We start from the raw sequence: 17,932 nt of genomic DNA, 5'->3' as shown, positions 1-17,932 counted from the left end.
ATTTTGATAATCAATTAATCGTTTGAGTCAAACATCTGATGGTTCCAGCTTCTCCAATGTTAGGATTTGCTGCTGTTTTCTATGAATGTTGACTGAGTCTTTAGTCATTGGACTCTTCCATGGCCACTTTTCACTTTTTATTTTTATTTTATTTTATACACAAAACAATGAATCGGTTAATTAAGAAAACAGTCATTACTTGCAGCATTATTTCACTTCATACTGGAGTTACTGGAGTTTTTAAAAGTACTTCTGCAGATACTTTAATGTTACACTGAAGCCAAAAGACTCCCTGTATAGTGAAAATCATTTCATCGAGTCTCAGCAGGATGGCTTGATGAGATAAATGTTAGTGACACAGTCAGATGAGTGATGGCTCAAAATTGATTAGTCCATCAGGGAACCGGAAGATAAGTGTATCCTTAATGAACATTTTTGTTATATTTTTTGTTTATCTTTTCACAGAAAGAGGCAGATTGGCATACAACAAAATTCGTAGGTTGGACTCAAACATCTAATGTTACTGCCACGTGGTATACCTCGCCAGGAATAGGGCTGCAACTAACCGTATTTGTCATTGATTATTTTCTAGATTAATCGATTAGTTTAGTCTATAACATGTCACGAAATGGTGAAAAATGTTGATCAGTGTTTCCCAAAGCCCAAGATGACGTCCTTATTAAATGTGTTGTTTTATCTACAACTCAGAGATATTCAGTTTACTGCCATAGAGGAGTACAGAAACCAGAAAATATATTTACATTTAAGAAGTTGTAATTTGAGAATTTTGGCAAAAATTAGTGTAACCAATCGATTATCAAAATAGTTGGCAATTAATTTAATAGTTGACAACTAATAGATTAATATTTAATATAAGAGGTTTTTAGTAGGGCTGTCAAAATAACGTATTCATTTCGATTAATTAATTTGAGAAAAAATAACGCGTTAAAAAAAATTAACGCAGATTAATCCATTCCATATTGACGTTTGCATACAGACGAAAATCTGGTGCCACTGATATGTCTGCACTTCTCTCTGATGCTCTGAAACAGACGTTACAGGAAACGCAAACACCGCTGCATGTGACGCTAGTTAACACTATACTCGACAGCAGCTAACGTTAGCCTACCGCTAGCTAGTAGGTGGATTAAACACGGATACAATGCTGACAGCTAACGCTAAATGGTGTAAAGTTTGACTGTTTTACTGTAGAGGATTCAACACCGGTATGTAACAATCTGCAGCTGCCGTCTGAGAAACAACACAGACGGTGCGTTCAATGAAACTGTTAAACTACAGCCTTGTGGTGCATTTGAAGTTATTGTAAATGTCCTTTACCATCTGGTGGTTGTTTGTCGTTCAACAGCAATTTACTAGTGAAATAAGTTATTGTTATACATTATTATTATTATTATTATTATTAAATCATTTAATTTTGACCATATGGCCTTAGCAATAAACAAGCCGTTCTTTAATGTCACCAACTGTTTAGTACTTTTTTTTTTCTTTTTTTTTTTTTTAACTTTCTTACAAAGTATCGGTTCAGGCACCGTTAATTATGTATGCGATTAATTTTGATTAATTAATCACAGAGTATGTAAATAATTAGATTACATTTTTTAATCGATTGACAGCCCTAGTTTTTAGTGATTGTCCATGCAAAAAAGTGCATGAAAACCATGTCTATGAATGTTTTAATACACTTTTTCTTCTATGAAAACTTGTCACTACTGGAAACAATTGTAACCACCTTTCAAGTATATTGGCAGTGTTTGATACTAAAAGAGTTAATCACTTCAGTATTAAATGTCACTTTTATCTGCAGTCAGATGGAAATTTGCTAGGTGAAATTTACTTGCGTGGTGTAGTGAAAATTACATGGAAAGGAATGGGAAGCAAAATGTGTTTATCAGAGTGTGCTACAAGTCAGAAAGCTCACATGATGGATTCTAAGAATTATTAAGAGAGAGAGAGAGGTGGCTGTTTTTGTAAAGCTTTTCTGTTTTTCCAACAGCAAGCGGCCAATGAGAGTGCTATGGAGGAGGAGCTGGGGTTGATTGGTGCCTCTGCTGAAGATACGGAGGCTGAACTCATCAGAAAGATCTGTGAGACTGAATTACTGGCCGGTAATGAAAACCTCTAAACCCCTTTCTTCACCATCCCTTACATTCAGATCTTCACATACGAAAAACATCTTCTCCCCACCCTCCTCTCTCTGTCCGTTTAGAAGAGAACCTGCTGTCTGTATTCCTTCCCCTGCTGGTGAGAGTCTGCAGCTCCCCAGGACGCTATTCTCACCCACAGCTCACCACTGCTGCCTGTCTGGCACTCTCTCAGTACATGATGATAAGGTAAAAACATTGACTATTCCCATTTTCTTTACATCAAACTTATAAACATATATAGTTGTGTTCAAAATAATAGCAGTCCAACATCACTAACCTCATAAATCAAATGTTTTGGTAGAAGTGATATTTCTACATGGCAAATAATTTACTAGTAAGTGTTGTGGAGTCATAGAAAACCAACAGTCATGACATGCATGCTGCTCATTCTGTGTAATTGAATCTGTAATTGAAAGGGGCATGTTCAAAATAATAGCAGTGTTGTGTTCAATTAGTGAGGTGATTGATTCTGTGAAGAAACAGGTGTCAATTATGGCCCATATTTAAAGAAGGAAGGAAGCACTAGTTGTGCATGCTGGTTATAGTGCATTTCACACTGAAATACTCAGCAAAATGGGTCGTTCCAGACATTGCTCTGAGGAACAGCGGACTTTGATTAAAAAGTTGATTGGAGAGGGGAAAACGGATAAAGAAGTGCAGAAAAGTATAGGCTGCTCAGCCAAAATGATTTGAAATGGCATCCAAAGCCTGAACGACGTGGGAAAAAATGGTCAACTACCATTCGAATGGATCGAAGAATAGCTAAAATGGCAAAGGCTCAACCAATGATCAGCTCCAGGAAAATCAAAGAAGACTTAAAGTTACCTGTGAGTATTGTTAGGATCAGAAGAAGGCTATGTGAAGCAAAGCTATCAGCTAGAAGCCCCAGCAAAGTCCCATTGCTGAAAAAAACATGTACTGAATAGGTTGAAATTTGCCAAAGGACACATTGACTGGCCAAAAGAGAAATGGGGCAACATTCTGTGGACTGATGAGAGCAAAATTGTTCTTTTTGGGTCTAGGGGCTGCAGACAGTTTGTCCGACGACCCCCATGCACTGAATTCAAACCACAGTACACTGTGAAGACAGTAAAGCATGGTGGTGCAAAAATCATGTTATGGGGATGTTTCTCATACTGTGGTGTTGGGCCTATTTATCACATACCAGGGATCATGGATCAGTTTCAATACATCAAAATACTTGAAGAGGTCATGTTGCCTTATGCTGAAGAGGAAATGCCTTTTGAAATGGGTCTAACAAGACAATGACCCAAAACACACCAGTAAGCAAGCAAAGATTGATGTTATGGAGTGGCCAGCCCAATCCCCAGACCTCAATCCCATAGAAAACTTGTGGGGTGACATCAAAAATGCTGTTTCTGAGGCAAAACCCAGTAATGCAGAGGAATTGTGGAATGTAGTTCAATCGTCGTGGGCTGGAATACCGGTTCACAGGTGCCAGAAGTTGGTCGACTCCATGCAACACAGATGTGAAGCAGTTCTCAGAAATAATGGTTATGCAACTAAATATTAGTTCAGTGATTCAAAGTAAAGCAAACCCTTTTTCAGACCAAACATTTTTCAGTTTATACAGTAAATGTTTGAGTTTGTAAAGAAAAATGCAAATACTGCTATTTTTTGAACAGCCTACTATTCCTTTTTCTTCACTTTCTGTAAAGGTATAACACAAACTTGATCAATTTTGGTCATGTTTTGATTTGGAATTGAATGTGCACTGTTCCCAATGCATTGATGATATCGAATTAAAAGCTATTTTTGAGCTAGGATTTTGAGCATTATTCACTTTTTTTAAAACGCTATTATTTTGAACACAACTGTACGTTTGAATTATGTGCTGTTGGTCGCTCAAATACAACAATTTAAATGTTTAGGAAACTGATGGGAAATGTGTTAGTTTTCTGAACTTTTTTGATCAAACATGAATCACTTATTTGAGAAAACTAACCTGCAGATTGATGAAAATATTAGTTTGTTGTTGCAGCCCTATATATGGCTTTTCTTCAGAAAACAAAACTCCAAATAGACTGACCGGAATTATTGGGATAACTTTTTAATGCTGTGAATTCTTTGTCTCTTTTGTCAGCCCAGCGACGTGTGAAGAAAACATCCGTCTCATGTTTACAGTGCTGGAGCGCTCCGCTCTTCCTGTGGTCAGGGCAAATGCCATCATAGCTCTGGGAGACCTCACTGTCCGTTTTCCTAATATCTTGGAGCCCTGGACACAGAATCTCTATGCCAGGTAATGTAATAACAAGTTCAACTGAATCAGCCCAGTGATATAAAATGATTTTGTCACAGTAGCAGCTCATGCTCGTTAACACCCCGTCACTAATCGAATTTTCCAATAAGATGCCCATTATCACAATATCCGTAGATTTGTTTTCCCACCCAACATTATAAAGATAACTGTGTCTGATGGCTCAGGTGAGTGGGTGTACTGTAAAAGACGTTAAATCTCACCCAACATCCCGCTTCTGCTTGTACACTTGAGCCATCTTCATCCGGATCCCACCACCGTCTCAGTATGTTGTTCCTCTCAGCCACTGAAGTGTTGCAGCTGTCACAATGCTCCACTGAGCCACATGATGGGAAAAGTTTACTCTTTCCATCACGACTTTAACGGGGGAAACTTTGAGATGATCTCTGTTTGCAAACTCTATATCTGCTTTGTATCCTGACCTCTGTTGTTGCCAAGGGAACCGGCCAGAGCTTTATGGCCAGTAGATAAACCCACACACATGAACTAGGGTGGAGAGTTTGACCGCCTTCGACAAGGGTACTTTAGACAACTTAATTACTGGTGTGTTACAGATTGTGACTAGAACCAATGGCTAGTGTGTTGTAATTATACGCAGCAGTTCGGTGAGCAGAAGAGAATAATTTGGGGTGAAGTCAAAGGTTCTACAATTGTTTTTACGCTTGTAGGTACGCTTTCATTTTAAATAATGGTTTCTGTTTCTTCTGCACAAAGTTACGGTTTTCCTGTAGTGAACTTAGAAGCTGAAGTTTCTGTTTGATGAAGTGAGGTTCTAATTGTCATGGTTGATAATGCTCACATTGACTTGTTTCGGACGTGTAAAACATTCTGTTCTTTTATAATGCTTCATTGCCCTCCTTGTGTTTCCTACCTGATAAGCATTTCATAGCGTTCCCTAATTGTCTCCCACACACCAACACCTCCACTGTTCTCTAGGCGGCTGCCCTGGAGCCTCCTGATAAGCGCATTAAGAATTAATTACCCTGCTCATTGCTGTTGCAAGCTCCTGCATTGGCACGTGGCAGTGCCATGAACAAGTGTCTCATCCTCTGCCAGGAGTCCTGCTCTCTGGCATAAATGAAAAATAGTTAATGAGTTTTTTTTTTTTTTTTTTTTGTTCTGTGGTTTTGGGTGAGGGTAAATCTAAATCGGTCTCAGAAAGGTATCTGATTGCCCTGCCATCGTCTGTCCAATCCCATTGTATTCTGCCAAGGCTGTGACAGTTGTTTGGTTTCAGTGACGTTCTGCCTAATTACCCAGTCTTTACAGAAAGCTTAATTGACTAAGACTGGGAAATAACAAATGCACAGGTGGCAAGAATGTTTTATTTCACCACTTTGGTGCAGACTGAAATATCTCGGCAACCATTGAATTGTTTTTCATAAACTTTTGTATGGACAGGCGTAGTTCCCAGAGGCTGAAACATACTGCCTTCGGCTATCGCTCGTAGTAAGAAGGTGATTGAGGAAATGGTTCAGGTCAGACCGAAGAGGTAGAAAATGAATCAGGCAGTAATTTCACACTTCCTTTCCTCTAGGCTCAGTGACGACGTTCCTTCAGTGAGGCAGACAGCTGTGACAGTTCTTACCCAGTTGGTGCTTAAGGATGTGCTCAAGGTAAAAGGTCAAGTCAGTGAGGTGGCTGTGCTGCTAATTGACCCGGAGCCTCACATTACCAGCCTGGCCCTGAACTTCTTCAACGAGCTGGCCTCCAAGGTGCGCGCACACACACACACACACCCACACACACACACCCCCACACACACCAGAATGGAGTCTGAATAATTGGGAAGGTTTTTAACTCTTGGTGTTACCCATCAGGACAATGCAATCTACAACCTGCTCCCAGATATCATCAGTCGCCTGTCTGACCCAGAGAGAGGCATGTCCTCCGAGGACTTCAATACCATCATGAAGTGAGTTGCATGTCCTTTCAGTGTGTCTAGTCCAATTTGCTGCCTTTGTCCACTGAGGATTTGTCCACACTGAGCAGGATTCGGCAGGCCCAGGAAAAGTCATGACTTGTTTAAGGTGCTTTCGAGGGGGAAAGTTGACCACTTGCTATTTTAAGAGCTTTGTTTAGATGCTGTGTTGTGTGTCTGTGTGTTTTCAGACAGCTATTTTCCTACATCACCAAGGAAAGGCAGACAGAGTCTCTGGTAGAGAAACTGTGTCAGCGCTTTAGGACTGCCAAGTGAGTAAATCTCCACCTACTTCTCTCCTCTCACCTACATCTTTTATGTTTGTAATTTTTTCTTTGTTCCATTTCTGAGTCTGCCCTGCAGTATTTTTGTGTGCAAGATGCAGGGGTGGATGCGTAGGTGGGTAATTAATGGGTGTTTAGTGCGTGAAGAGAGAACGACAATTAAAGTGAGATGGACTCACAAAATGATGGACACGGACCTTGCCCCACTTCTACTTCCCCCAATGTGACCTTTTCTTTCTCCTATTGGGCACAGAGCTGCTGTCTCGTACAGTGGCCCCCACCAACGCACTTCATATTACTGTTGCTGTTTTGAGAAGTAGTATCGTGAACAAGATGTGCTCAAAAGATTTTGCAAATTCATTACATTTTCTTGTCAAACTGTCTTCAGCCACGTCACAAAACTTAAAATTGTTAATAAATGCATTTAATACACTGAATTTAGCTTTATGAAAGCTTTGATTTGATTATCAAGCACAAAGAACTTGACTGGAACAAGATGACTGTAGCAGTTCTTTGAGTCAACGCCTCTATGTTTATGAGCGAAGCTAAAGTGCACAGGTGGAGTGCCATTTTGTTATGTTGTGTTAAAGTCTGTCCCATGCATGCAGATGTCTTGAGGAAAATGTGCTTATTTTGAATATGTTGCTCCGGAGTTGAATTTCTCATGTCGAGCTGCATTCTTAACAGAGAGAGAGAGTGTGTGTCAACATCGTGATATGCTGCATTACGTAAAGTGATGTACTTTTCTGAACTTACCAGACTGTTCTAGCTGTTCTGTTATTTGCCTTTTCCCCACTTGGACATTATGTCCACATTACTGATGATTATTTATCTAAAATCTAAGTGTGAAGATATTTTGTTAAAGCACCAATTGTCAACCCTAGAATATCGCTGTAATATCGCTATCGAGATATTTGGTCAAGAATATCATGATATCTGATTTTCTCCCTATCGCCCAACCCTACTCAGGCATGAGAAAAAAAATTTGCAGATCAAAATGTTGCCTTAAAAAGCGAAAATGTATTATTTATTTATTTATATATATATATATATATATATATATATATATATATATATATATATATATATATATATATATATATATATATATATATATATATATATATAAAAAATACTATTATTATTATTACAGTGTGCAGATCCCCTTTATGCCCTGTAGTTAAATACTTTTTGTCTTGGTCCTGAATATTTTTGTTCGGATTGGTCCCTGAGCTGCATTCTTGGAACAGCTACAGGCCACTTTACCCTACAGGCTTCATTTCTAATCTGCTGCTCTGAACCATCCAGACCTCCCAGGTCTTCTGGGACAGGTCTGTTTCTTTTATATCTTTTCCGAAGGCTGTTTTGTCTTATGTAAAGCACTGATGTACCGTGATGGAAACGTTCACCTATTACCTACACTGACATCTTATTCACTCATTTTGTCATGAAAAGTCTTCCCATATAGTTGAGGAATGTAGACAAACAATTAGCCGGTCCAGGCTTCAGTCTGCCTCTGACTCATTCTTCATACTCCGAGCTCAAAGGAAGGACATTTTATATTACACAATGGCAAAGTGAATTTAGATACAAGAGGTTCCTGGAAAATGAGATTTGGTCCAAATGCCAGGGCAAAGCCATATTCATGAGTAATGAGTTTTTATGTTGAGGATCTAGAATTTCTATGCATTTCACATAGTTTCTAATCAGGTTAAGTCTCTAATCCCTATGACTCCCATACTACTACACTTTTAGGACGGAGCGTCAGTGGTGTGACTTGGCCATGTCTCTGTCTCTGCTGTCCATGTGTGAGCGTGGTTTCAAGAGGCTGCAGGAATGCTGGGAGTGTTACAGCGACAAGTTAACCGAGCCTGGAGTTTACCAGCCTCTGCTCTCCATCACTGCCAGGCTCCGTCGTGGGGCCAAAGCCCAGTTCAAGGTGCTACATAAATCTCCTTTTCTTAAAACCACTAGTTTTTTTAAAATTTATTTGTGACATAATTTTTGTTTACTGACGGTAACTTTGTTTTCCCAGGCCCAGGTAGATGAGTTTGAGAAGCGGCTGACTGCGGTTCACACACGGGGGCTGGAGAATGTGGAAAGTCCTGAGATGGATGAGGAGAACCAAAAAGGAGTAGGATCCTCTGAGAAGACAGTCATGTGTACACCTCCGCCCGTCAGAGGCCGTATGAGGTCAAAAAGAGGTCAGTGCTCATAAAAATTAATTTCAAGGGTCCTGCTGTGTGCAAATGTGCATGTAGGAAAATTGTTGATTTTGTTTGTGGGGGGAAAAATTGTTTTTTGTTACAGGTCAAGCAAAGCCTTCAGTTTCTGGCCGCGGCAATGACAGTTTTGTGACTCCTCAAAAATCTCGCAAGTCCAAAAAACCTGCGATCACCTTCAGCAGTGATGAAGAGGAGAATGAAGAAGGTGAGTGCAGCCACTTTATTAATTTAATGTTCCACTTAAAGCTTTAGTGCATAACTTTTTGATATTATTGAACGTCCGTTACATTCAAGCCATTGCCAAATGAGTTGCTACAAAGCTAATTAAGACTATCGGCTCCACACAACACTCTCTGTATTTCTCAGCATGACTGTTAAGAAGACTGTGGCTTTCCCGCGAATAAGCTGGAGTGAAGATAATTACCTCTTCTGAAGAGTCCATGTTTTTTAATCCTCCATGTCCGTTACTAGCAGCTGTGTGGAGGAGGGGTGGGGGCGCGTGCGCGATCACAGAACGCTTGCATCGTCTGGATGCGCCTACAGTGTTGTTGTCATTACTTAGAATTCCTCATGGGGGCAACAGAAACTACACACTATAGCTTTAAGGATTATTCTGCCTATCAAATTACATTTACATGTTTTACTATTGATCAGTTGTTTGTAATTTAACTTAATTTGTCTTTTAAGGAACATATTGGATGGAATGTATAAATTACATTTATTTAGGGCTGCAACTAATTTATTAAAATGATGATACTGCTTTTCTTAATTGTTTTGTCTATAAAATGACAGAAAATGCCTATCACAATTTTCTAAATCCAAAGTGACATCTTCAAATTGCTTGTTTAGTTTGACCTGTTTGAACTGTCCAAAATCCAAAGAGATTCAGCAGTTTAATAACACAGGACAAATAAAACATATTATATATTTATTATATAATGTGAATATATTACATATATTCACATTTTAGAAGCTGGCACGTGGGAATATTTGGCATTTCTGTTTTGAAATATTTTTTCTTGATCAATGGACTAGTTGTTTCACCTGATAGTATTATGAATAGAATTGACATCAGTATTTTGGCACAAGTCAGTAATATACTTTGGATCAATAAAAGTTCCGAGTGGAGTCCAGTTGGAGCTCCGGGCGTGTGTGAGAGGATTTAGGACTGTTGCTCTTAAAAGTGAGTTGTCCATTGCAGCTGCACTAATCCACAGTCTGGGGATATCTCTAATAGTCCGGATGATATGTGAAAATGATGTTCACATTTTCATAAAAGCATGTAATTTGGTACACTTGTACAGTTTGGGGTTCCAAACATTTTCAGAAAGGGAGCCATGGCGGCCATTTTACTTTCCGCCATAACCAAATGATATGTTTTGCATCATATCTCCTGAACCAAACATGGCAACACAGAATAGGTGATGTCTCCCCTATGTTTTCTATGTTTTGATGGTCAAGGATGACAATGATACTAAATACAACATCATAAACTGTTCAGGTTATTCAAGTTAATGGTACATTTAGTGACATTGAAGAAGGAAATCTCAGTATCTGAGAACCTAGGCTAGACTTTAGGTTATCATGTTTGTTGCATGCATGTTGTGTAGAGTTTTGAACACATAATTCTTTTGTTCATGAACCGTGGTGATACAGTGACTGAAAGTAAAAGAACAGTATTTAATATGACCTTAACAACTAAGCTTAAAAAAGTGTCAAACAACGATTTACTTAAAAACACATTTGTTTTAGGCTTATGCTGATTGGCGATCAGATTGTATATCGACGAATAAAAAATTATCGGCGATTGGTTTCAGAACTAAGATGTTATAAAATAACATCTAGAATCTGTGCCCTACTGTTTAGATATTTTTAGGGCCTTTTCACACCTGACATCTCGGACCATGGTTTTTGTTACATTGTATACATTTGATCTGGTTAGTTTTCATTTCACACTACAGTTATGCAAGCACACTAAAGAATATGTAAAAACTACGTCCTGTCATCATCCCATACATGAGCTTATTGTGCTCCTTCGCCATACTGTTCGATTCTTTACAGTCACTGGATCATCAGGGTTAATGAACAAAAGGGTTACGTGTTAAAAATTATAATCTAAAGTCTAGCCTAGGTTGTCAAATACTGAGATTTCCTTCTTCAGTGTCACTAAATGCACCATTAACTTTTTACCTGAACAGTTTATGATGTTGTATTTAGTATCATTGTCATCCTTGACCATCAAAACATAGAAAACATAGGGGAGACATTACCTATTCTGTGTTGCCATGTTTGGTTCAGGAGATGTGATACGAAACACATTCAGTTATGGCGGAAAGCAAAATGGCCGCCATGGCCACCATGAGGCGTTTTTGCGATGGCTCCCTTTCTGGAAAAAAAAGTGGCACCCCAAACTGTACAAGTGTACCAAATTCCATGCTTTTATGAAAAAGTGAACATTTCACCTCAAATTTGACGCATCATCCGGACTATAATGGGTGTGATGGAAAACAACTTAAAAGGATTAAATCAATCTGGAAATTACCAACATAAAAATGAAAGTGGACAGTAAGGAGTGCATGGCTTTTTGGATAGTGTTTATACAGGGTAAGATTTTCTATTAGATTTGTATGATTCACTGAAATCCTTTTTTGCAATTTTTTGTGTGGCCTTATGCCTCATTTCCACTATGTGGTACAGGATGACTTGTCTCCCTTGGAACCGTTCTTTTTTTGGTTTTCCATTAGCAAAAGTTGTGGATAGTACATGGGATCACCTGGGAGGTTCCAAGCGAGCTGAGCCGATACTAGAAGGTGGAGTTAAAACACTGAAGACCACTGCTTGGTCAGAGAGAATCATCACTTGAATACTACACCATGGTCAGTTGACGAAGTAAAGACGTTCTCTGTTTGGTTGCCAATGAAAGGATCTAGCAGAGGGAACACACTGTTTGTGGTGAAGATGATGTTACGACAGTTTCACGCAGCGTCGCTATAACGATCAGTTAAGGACCCCGCCTACATCGATGGAGCACTATCTGCACTGGCAAACAAAATCCAGAAAAGTACCATGTACCAAAAGCGAGTTGTGCCGTACCATGCAGTGGAAATTCATTAGAGTCCATGACTGATCTCAGACAACAGCCCATGACTTGTCCTACTTCTAATCTATTTGTTTTTTCATCAGATGCTGTAATGGCGGAGAGTGAGACCCCTAAAGTGACAACACCCATCTCCCGCACATCCCGGCGAGCTCGCCTCAGAAACTGATCTGACTTCTGTTGTATTGTCTTATTTCTGTGTCTCTTCCTTTTTAATCTTTTATCTGAAATGATGTATTGCGTTTTTACATATTTTTACTTTTTAATCTTTTATTTTTTCAAGATATTGGTGCTTTGCACCAAACTGAAGTAGTCTGAGGACTTGTGTAATGACAGCATCAAATAAACCTGGTTCTTGTTTTGATTACAACTCTATGGCTGTCGGTCTCATTTTGAGCTGTGTCACTCACCGGCCTCTGCACGCTGAAGAAACCTCCAGAGGCTTGACACTAAAATGTGTGACGGGTTCGGTCTCTGCTGGGTTATGTCAAGTAAATTTATACCTTCATTACAAGCAGCTTTGATTGTCTGCTTGTATCATGTGTTTGGACAGTGGTGTTTAATGGGTTGTCACAGCTTGCCCAGACAGGATTAATACCCCACTTGCTTCTCCACTTCATTTTTTTCAAACTTTTCCTTACTCGCAGCATGTTCTTTCATATCAGATTTCAGTCTTTGTCAGACGAGAAACACTTCAACTCTTTTTTTTTACCAGTGAGTGTGGCTGCATGTTGTTTATTTACAATGTATTATTTTTTTCCCTCTTTTTCTGTCTGACACATTTGCTGTTGCCTCGTTGGCCGCCTCTGTTCTCCTGTAATCAATCTCTTTTGTAGGTCTCCCTCCGCTCTCTGCCTGGTGCTTTTCTCCCTCCCACCTCCTCCTACTCTTCATTGCCTACTTTTCCTCTAACAGTGCTCCTCTCTTCACTGACATCACATGCACAGTAGTTCAACCCCCCCCTAATCTCTCTCCTTTTCGCCTACTCCCTCTCCCACACATTGTCCTCTCCGAAAATATGAGAAGGGTGCATTTCTGTATATGTGATTGATAAGTTATGTAAAGACACTTGCCAACAACAGGCTAACATTGTGATTGCGGCAGCACTCTGAGGACAAATTTTGAGTGAAATGTATTCAGTGGGTGCTGAGCGCAAAAACATGAGTAAATTTGCCATGTTTATAACTTTTATTTAGTGCTTTACAATTCTGAATTCTGCTTGTTCGTGCATGTTTGAAAACATCACACACTTGCTTACAGAAGCAAAAATTCACAATTGCTTGTTCAGTGCCTAACATACATTTGTAACTGCTGGGAGTTCATTTACTTGAAATAATCAGAGGCTGCTGAACTTTGAGGTCGGTGTGTTGGATCGTGCAGCTCCTGCTAGTGTTGTAATTTGGCGGCAGGGGGTATAGGGAGCAGATGGCACTGACAGACTGTAACTTACCCAACAGAGAAGGGAGGTCAGTGCATGCTGGGAAAGGCACCGGAGACAAAGGGAAGAGAGGGAGGCTGATATGCATGAGGAGCATTGTTAGAACACAGGAAACGTATGATTATGTGGTGACATAAAAGAAGTGAATCATTCCTGCCATTTCATAACTCGGGTCTCATTGATAAGGCATTAGTTGACTGTTGCCCTCTGACCTTGCTTTGTGCAGCACAGTTTGGCTTGCAGAGCGCACACAGTACACACAAGTCACCTTGGCAATAACAATCGCTCTCTCCAAGGCTATGACATCACTCCAAAGAAAAAAGGAGATGAGGAGGTGGGGGGGGGGGCGGTCGTCTTTGCCTCTACAAAACCTCTGCAGCATCCCGGCTGATGCCCCAACGTTCTACTTCTGCCAAGAGGACAGACGCAAGCAGAAGAAAAATCATCCTTTCAATTCCATCAGCGAGCGAGGAGTAGGAGGAGTCAGTCGAGTGAGATAGTGATGCTCCCTGCAGGTGCCAACAAGTGAGAGGTAGCCAAGAGACGGAGAACCAGGGAGATGGAGAAGAGTCTGTGAGAGCAGAAGAACACACCCAGAGCTCCGAGAGAAACCAAACAGGTGAGCATTTGTTTGATTTGTTGTTATGTTATATTTTTTATACTCTATTTTATAGTTATCCATTAAAGTCTGATACATTTTGTAGAAAATACATTTCCATGCTTTAAAGCAACCTCAAGTATAATGGAAAAAGTAAGAATCAAAAAATCATCTTACAAAATGTGTTAAAGTCTCATTTTAAGTCTTATAAATTATTCTAACATAAAAATAATGAAATCCTCTACATTTTTAAGGGATACCATCTAACTAGTATTGGTATGAAGTATTTAATGTAGCAGAAAAATATTCCTCTTAAAAATGTAGAAAACTATATAATGTTTTCTGATTCCGTTTTATCTATTCATTTGTTTGGCTGTTATCTACATTTAAAAGCCTAAGCAGGGACGGGGGCTGCAAATTAGCTCCAGCTTGACGCCCTAAATACGTTCTTCATTACTTCTGTTGCATTGCTTATCGGTTTGTCACAATGTTTATCTTTATACAAATAAAGAATTAATAATTATTTAAAAATCCTGAAGTCACCGATTTTAGATTTGTTAAAGGTGTCTGCAAAGACCACAGTCATCATTTTCTATCAAAAGATTTTTCAAAACTATTATTTTATATAAATAGTATGTATATGTTTTGAGTTTTTTTCATTCAGTTCTTTATTTTATCTTTGCAGCCACTGTATTTTCAGCCCTGCTCCAGTTATTCTTGTCCGTCACCTCTGCTGCCATGCTGTGTCCTGTGCTGCTTTGTGCCACTCTGCTCCTCCTGACGCCTCTGGAGATCACAGAGGCTCGCTCTCTGCACCCTTCTCCTGATGTTGTGGAGGTACGTGGGGAGGGAGGCGTAGGATAGAAAAAGAAGGAAAAGAGTGGATTGAGGAAAATTCTGAGTGCATGAAGGATATAAGAGAATAGTCCAAGAGGAGGGCAGGGAAAGCAGGAAAGAATACGAGGAGACATTAATGAAATGTATCACTGATTGAATTATTCCCCCTCGTACACTCCCTGACAATTAAATTGAATCTCTCTTTCCCTTCTGTAGTTTATGGAGCAGTTTCTGGAACGCTACAATGAGCTTTTGACCCTCGACGACCTGGAGAACCTGTTGAACAGCCAACCAGAGGAGCAGTCCAACTTCTCCCCGGGGGTCAAAGCGGCCGAGTACCCCAAATGGGCTGATGCACAAACCCAGGCTGAGACCCCCTGGCTGCGCCTGCTGAAGGGGGCTCTGGCCAATCAGAAGCGAGTGGAGCCGGACCGGTCACGGAGGGGATGGAACCGAGGATGCTTTGGGCTGAAACTGGATCGGATCGGGTCCATGAGTGGACTGGGCTGTTAGTGGAGATAAAAATAAAGACTAATGACATCCTTCTTAGAGTATGATAAGGAAAAACACATGCAAGGGCATTCACGTGCACTGAAGGATGTTTACATGCGTGTAGACTACATGTAGTATGGTGTAAACTTGCAGCATTGCTAATGTGGTTTCATCCAGCGTAGATCAGATGCTTCACACTATTGTGGCTGTTTTAACAGAGCAGCTGTGGTTTATTCCATGTGTAAGTATTAAACTGAATATTAGAATATGTGAGCTATATTTACATTAAATGATCATCTTTGATTTTTGGGCTTGTTTTTTAAGTAAATTGGCACGTAATGTATTTCTTGCATTTGTCTTCGTACAGTAATTGTTAATCTGTGGATGGGGATTGTGTGTAAAACAGGTGTGATGGACGTAAATATTAAATAAAGATAGCACCTGTGATTTCTGCTGATTGTTATTTTTGTTTACTTATGATTTGCATGAATAAATGGATTTGACGTTAGTGGTGTTCTGGTTTTTTGCTTACAGATATTCAATTTCCCACTCCTACAGTAAATCCCCATTTGGTTACTCCCCGTTGATACGCCTCATTTTTTTTTTTTTTACTCTTGATGCTTTATTACATCTTCCAATGGCTGTTGGAGAAATTCCTCATTTCTTCCCCCATCATTCTGAAGAATGAGTGGCCAATATTAAAAACAAATCTGTGTAAGATCCTGTGCTGCTTCTGAAAAGGGTTTTACTCTGGCATTACAGCCAAGTTCCTGGGGCAAAAATCTTTAATCCTTTTACAGAGAAACGTCATGAATGTGATGCAATTGCACATTTGGAGGTCTTGTATCAGCAATGTGCCCAGTTTGAGAACAAGACATGAATTCCCTTAAACATGGAGGCACAAAGTCCATGTTGAAGAAAGGTCTAAACCAAGACTGACTCAAAACAATCTTCACCTTCAGGTCCATTTAGTAGCCAGCTGTCCTGGAGCTTTTGATCATATCACATTATTTTAATCAATAATCATTTTTTTCTTCATTATCAGAATTAAAACGGAATCCACAATTCCATGACAACTGAGCTGACTATATCTGGAGAAGAAGATCATGTTATGTGACTGAAAGCTCCAGAATAGCGTCCAAAAATTGACCTTAAGGTGAGACTGCTGTTTCCTAGGTCAAGAAGGAGCAAAATAATTAATCTTACATGATATCCTACATAGTTTGTAGTCTGCAGTGGTGGAATGTAACTAAGCACATTTACTCAACTTTTTTTCTATCACATTTTTCTTAGTGTAAAAAAAAGAGATAAATATAGTTTTACAGCAGGGAAAATAAGTATTGATTATTTTTCTCAGTAAAGATATTTCCGATGGGACTATTGGAATGACATTTTCACCAGATGAATAAATTTAAGGTACTTGTACTTTATTTGAGAATGTTCATATCATGCAACTTTGTACTTCTACTCAACTACATTTGTCTGACAACTTAAGTTACTCTTCAGATTAGTTTTTAATCCCTTTCCTGTCTAGTGAAAACCATGTCGCTCCAGATGATTTTTAATGTTTGTGATAAACTGAAGGATGAAGTATTCCTTTATGTGTTGAGAAAATTCTCCTACTTCCTAAGCTAAATAAACTATTTTAAAACCTTCGTAAATCAGTGTCACAAAGCTAAAACAGGGCTGTTTTTCTAATGAAAAGTTGACTTTTTAGAGATACGTGGTTCTCACAGGACAGCATATCTCTAAAAAATATGATGATTTTATAGATTATGATGCATTGCTGTAAATTAAACTACCCAGCAGTAAATAAAGTACTTAGAATTAGCACAACCTTAAACATCTACAGCAGTAAAATGCACCATTCACATTAATACAGCAGTAATATTAATCCAGAAACATCAGCTAGAAAACTAAAACACTGACAGGGAACAGTTTACTATACAATAAGTATTTTTACTTTAAGTACATTTTGCTTATAACACTTTAATGCATGTCTTTTACTTCTAGTGGAGTATTTTCACAGTGTGGTGCTAGTACTTTTACTGAAGTAAAGGATCTGAGTACTCATCCCACCACCGGTAGTCAGTCTTAGTTATTTATTCTGGTATTGGAGTTGAATTTTGACATTTGACATTACATAAATGTAGATTTCCATTGTAACACTAGATGGCAGCCTCATTCCATCATGTGTGTATTTGTTACTCACCACACAGAGCTGCCCAATGGACTTTGCACTGGACTTCAGTACAGGAAACAAGTTGTTTAAATCTGGTTACAGGCCCCTTTTATATGCAGACATACTTGTGATCACTAAACTGCAATCCATACTTGTCGTCGTTACTACACTTTGTGATCAAGTAAACTAGAGTGTCACTTCAATTTTGAGAAATAACACTAATTTACATAAATGCTGCTGTAAATTTGAGGCGTACAGTGAATCTTCCACTGTACTAAAATAATAATTCCCCCAGACATTTTATTACATGGCCGCTCACCTGTGAGTAGAGTTTGGCCATTGTAATTTAGAAAGAACATGTGATATATATGAGGCAGCATTTACAGTACTGAGAGTATAAAATGGACCAGCCAGT

General features: G+C 39.2%; 2 protein-coding genes across 3 annotated transcripts in view; both read left to right on the top strand.

The window, feature by feature from the left end:
- The window catches only part of ncapd2 (non-SMC condensin I complex, subunit D2), a 25,064-nt gene extending 12,724 nt beyond the window's left edge, over positions 1-12,340 (top strand). The window contains exons 23-32 of the mRNA XM_078252646.1: positions 2,015-2,126; positions 2,228-2,351; positions 4,270-4,425; positions 5,981-6,158; positions 6,264-6,358; positions 6,556-6,636; positions 8,404-8,587; positions 8,684-8,852; positions 8,959-9,078; positions 12,057-12,340. Of these exons, the coding sequence (XP_078108772.1) occupies positions 2,015-2,126; positions 2,228-2,351; positions 4,270-4,425; positions 5,981-6,158; positions 6,264-6,358; positions 6,556-6,636; positions 8,404-8,587; positions 8,684-8,852; positions 8,959-9,078; positions 12,057-12,139 (1,302 nt within the window). The 3' untranslated portion in view covers positions 12,140-12,340. The remainder of the gene's footprint in view (positions 1-2,014; positions 2,127-2,227; positions 2,352-4,269; positions 4,426-5,980; positions 6,159-6,263; positions 6,359-6,555; positions 6,637-8,403; positions 8,588-8,683; positions 8,853-8,958; positions 9,079-12,056) is intronic.
- A 105-nt stretch (positions 12,341-12,445) lies between these two features.
- On the top strand, positions 12,446-15,843 carry nppcl (natriuretic peptide C-like). Of its 2 annotated transcripts, none has more exons than XM_078252648.1 (3): positions 12,446-14,027; positions 14,707-14,843; positions 15,060-15,843. In XM_078252648.1, exons 2-3 carry the CDS (start codon positions 14,745-14,747, stop codon positions 15,354-15,356), a joined length of 396 nt encoding a protein of 131 aa, XP_078108774.1. In that variant the 5' UTR covers positions 12,446-14,027; positions 14,707-14,744; the 3' UTR covers positions 15,357-15,843. The 2 variants fall into 2 exon arrangements, with proteins under 2 accessions (XP_078108774.1, XP_078108773.1); XM_078252647.1 differs by having other exon boundaries at positions 14,692-14,843.
- The last annotated feature ends 2,089 nt before the right edge of the window (positions 15,844-17,932 follow it).

This window comes from Sander vitreus, chromosome 6 (assembly GCF_031162955.1).
Source record: "Sander vitreus isolate 19-12246 chromosome 6, sanVit1, whole genome shotgun sequence".
In the NCBI taxonomy this organism is placed as follows: domain Eukaryota; kingdom Metazoa; phylum Chordata; class Actinopteri; order Perciformes; family Percidae; genus Sander; species Sander vitreus.
Note: the sequence above shows the minus strand (reverse complement) of the source record. Positions and strands in the feature narration are given on the sequence as shown.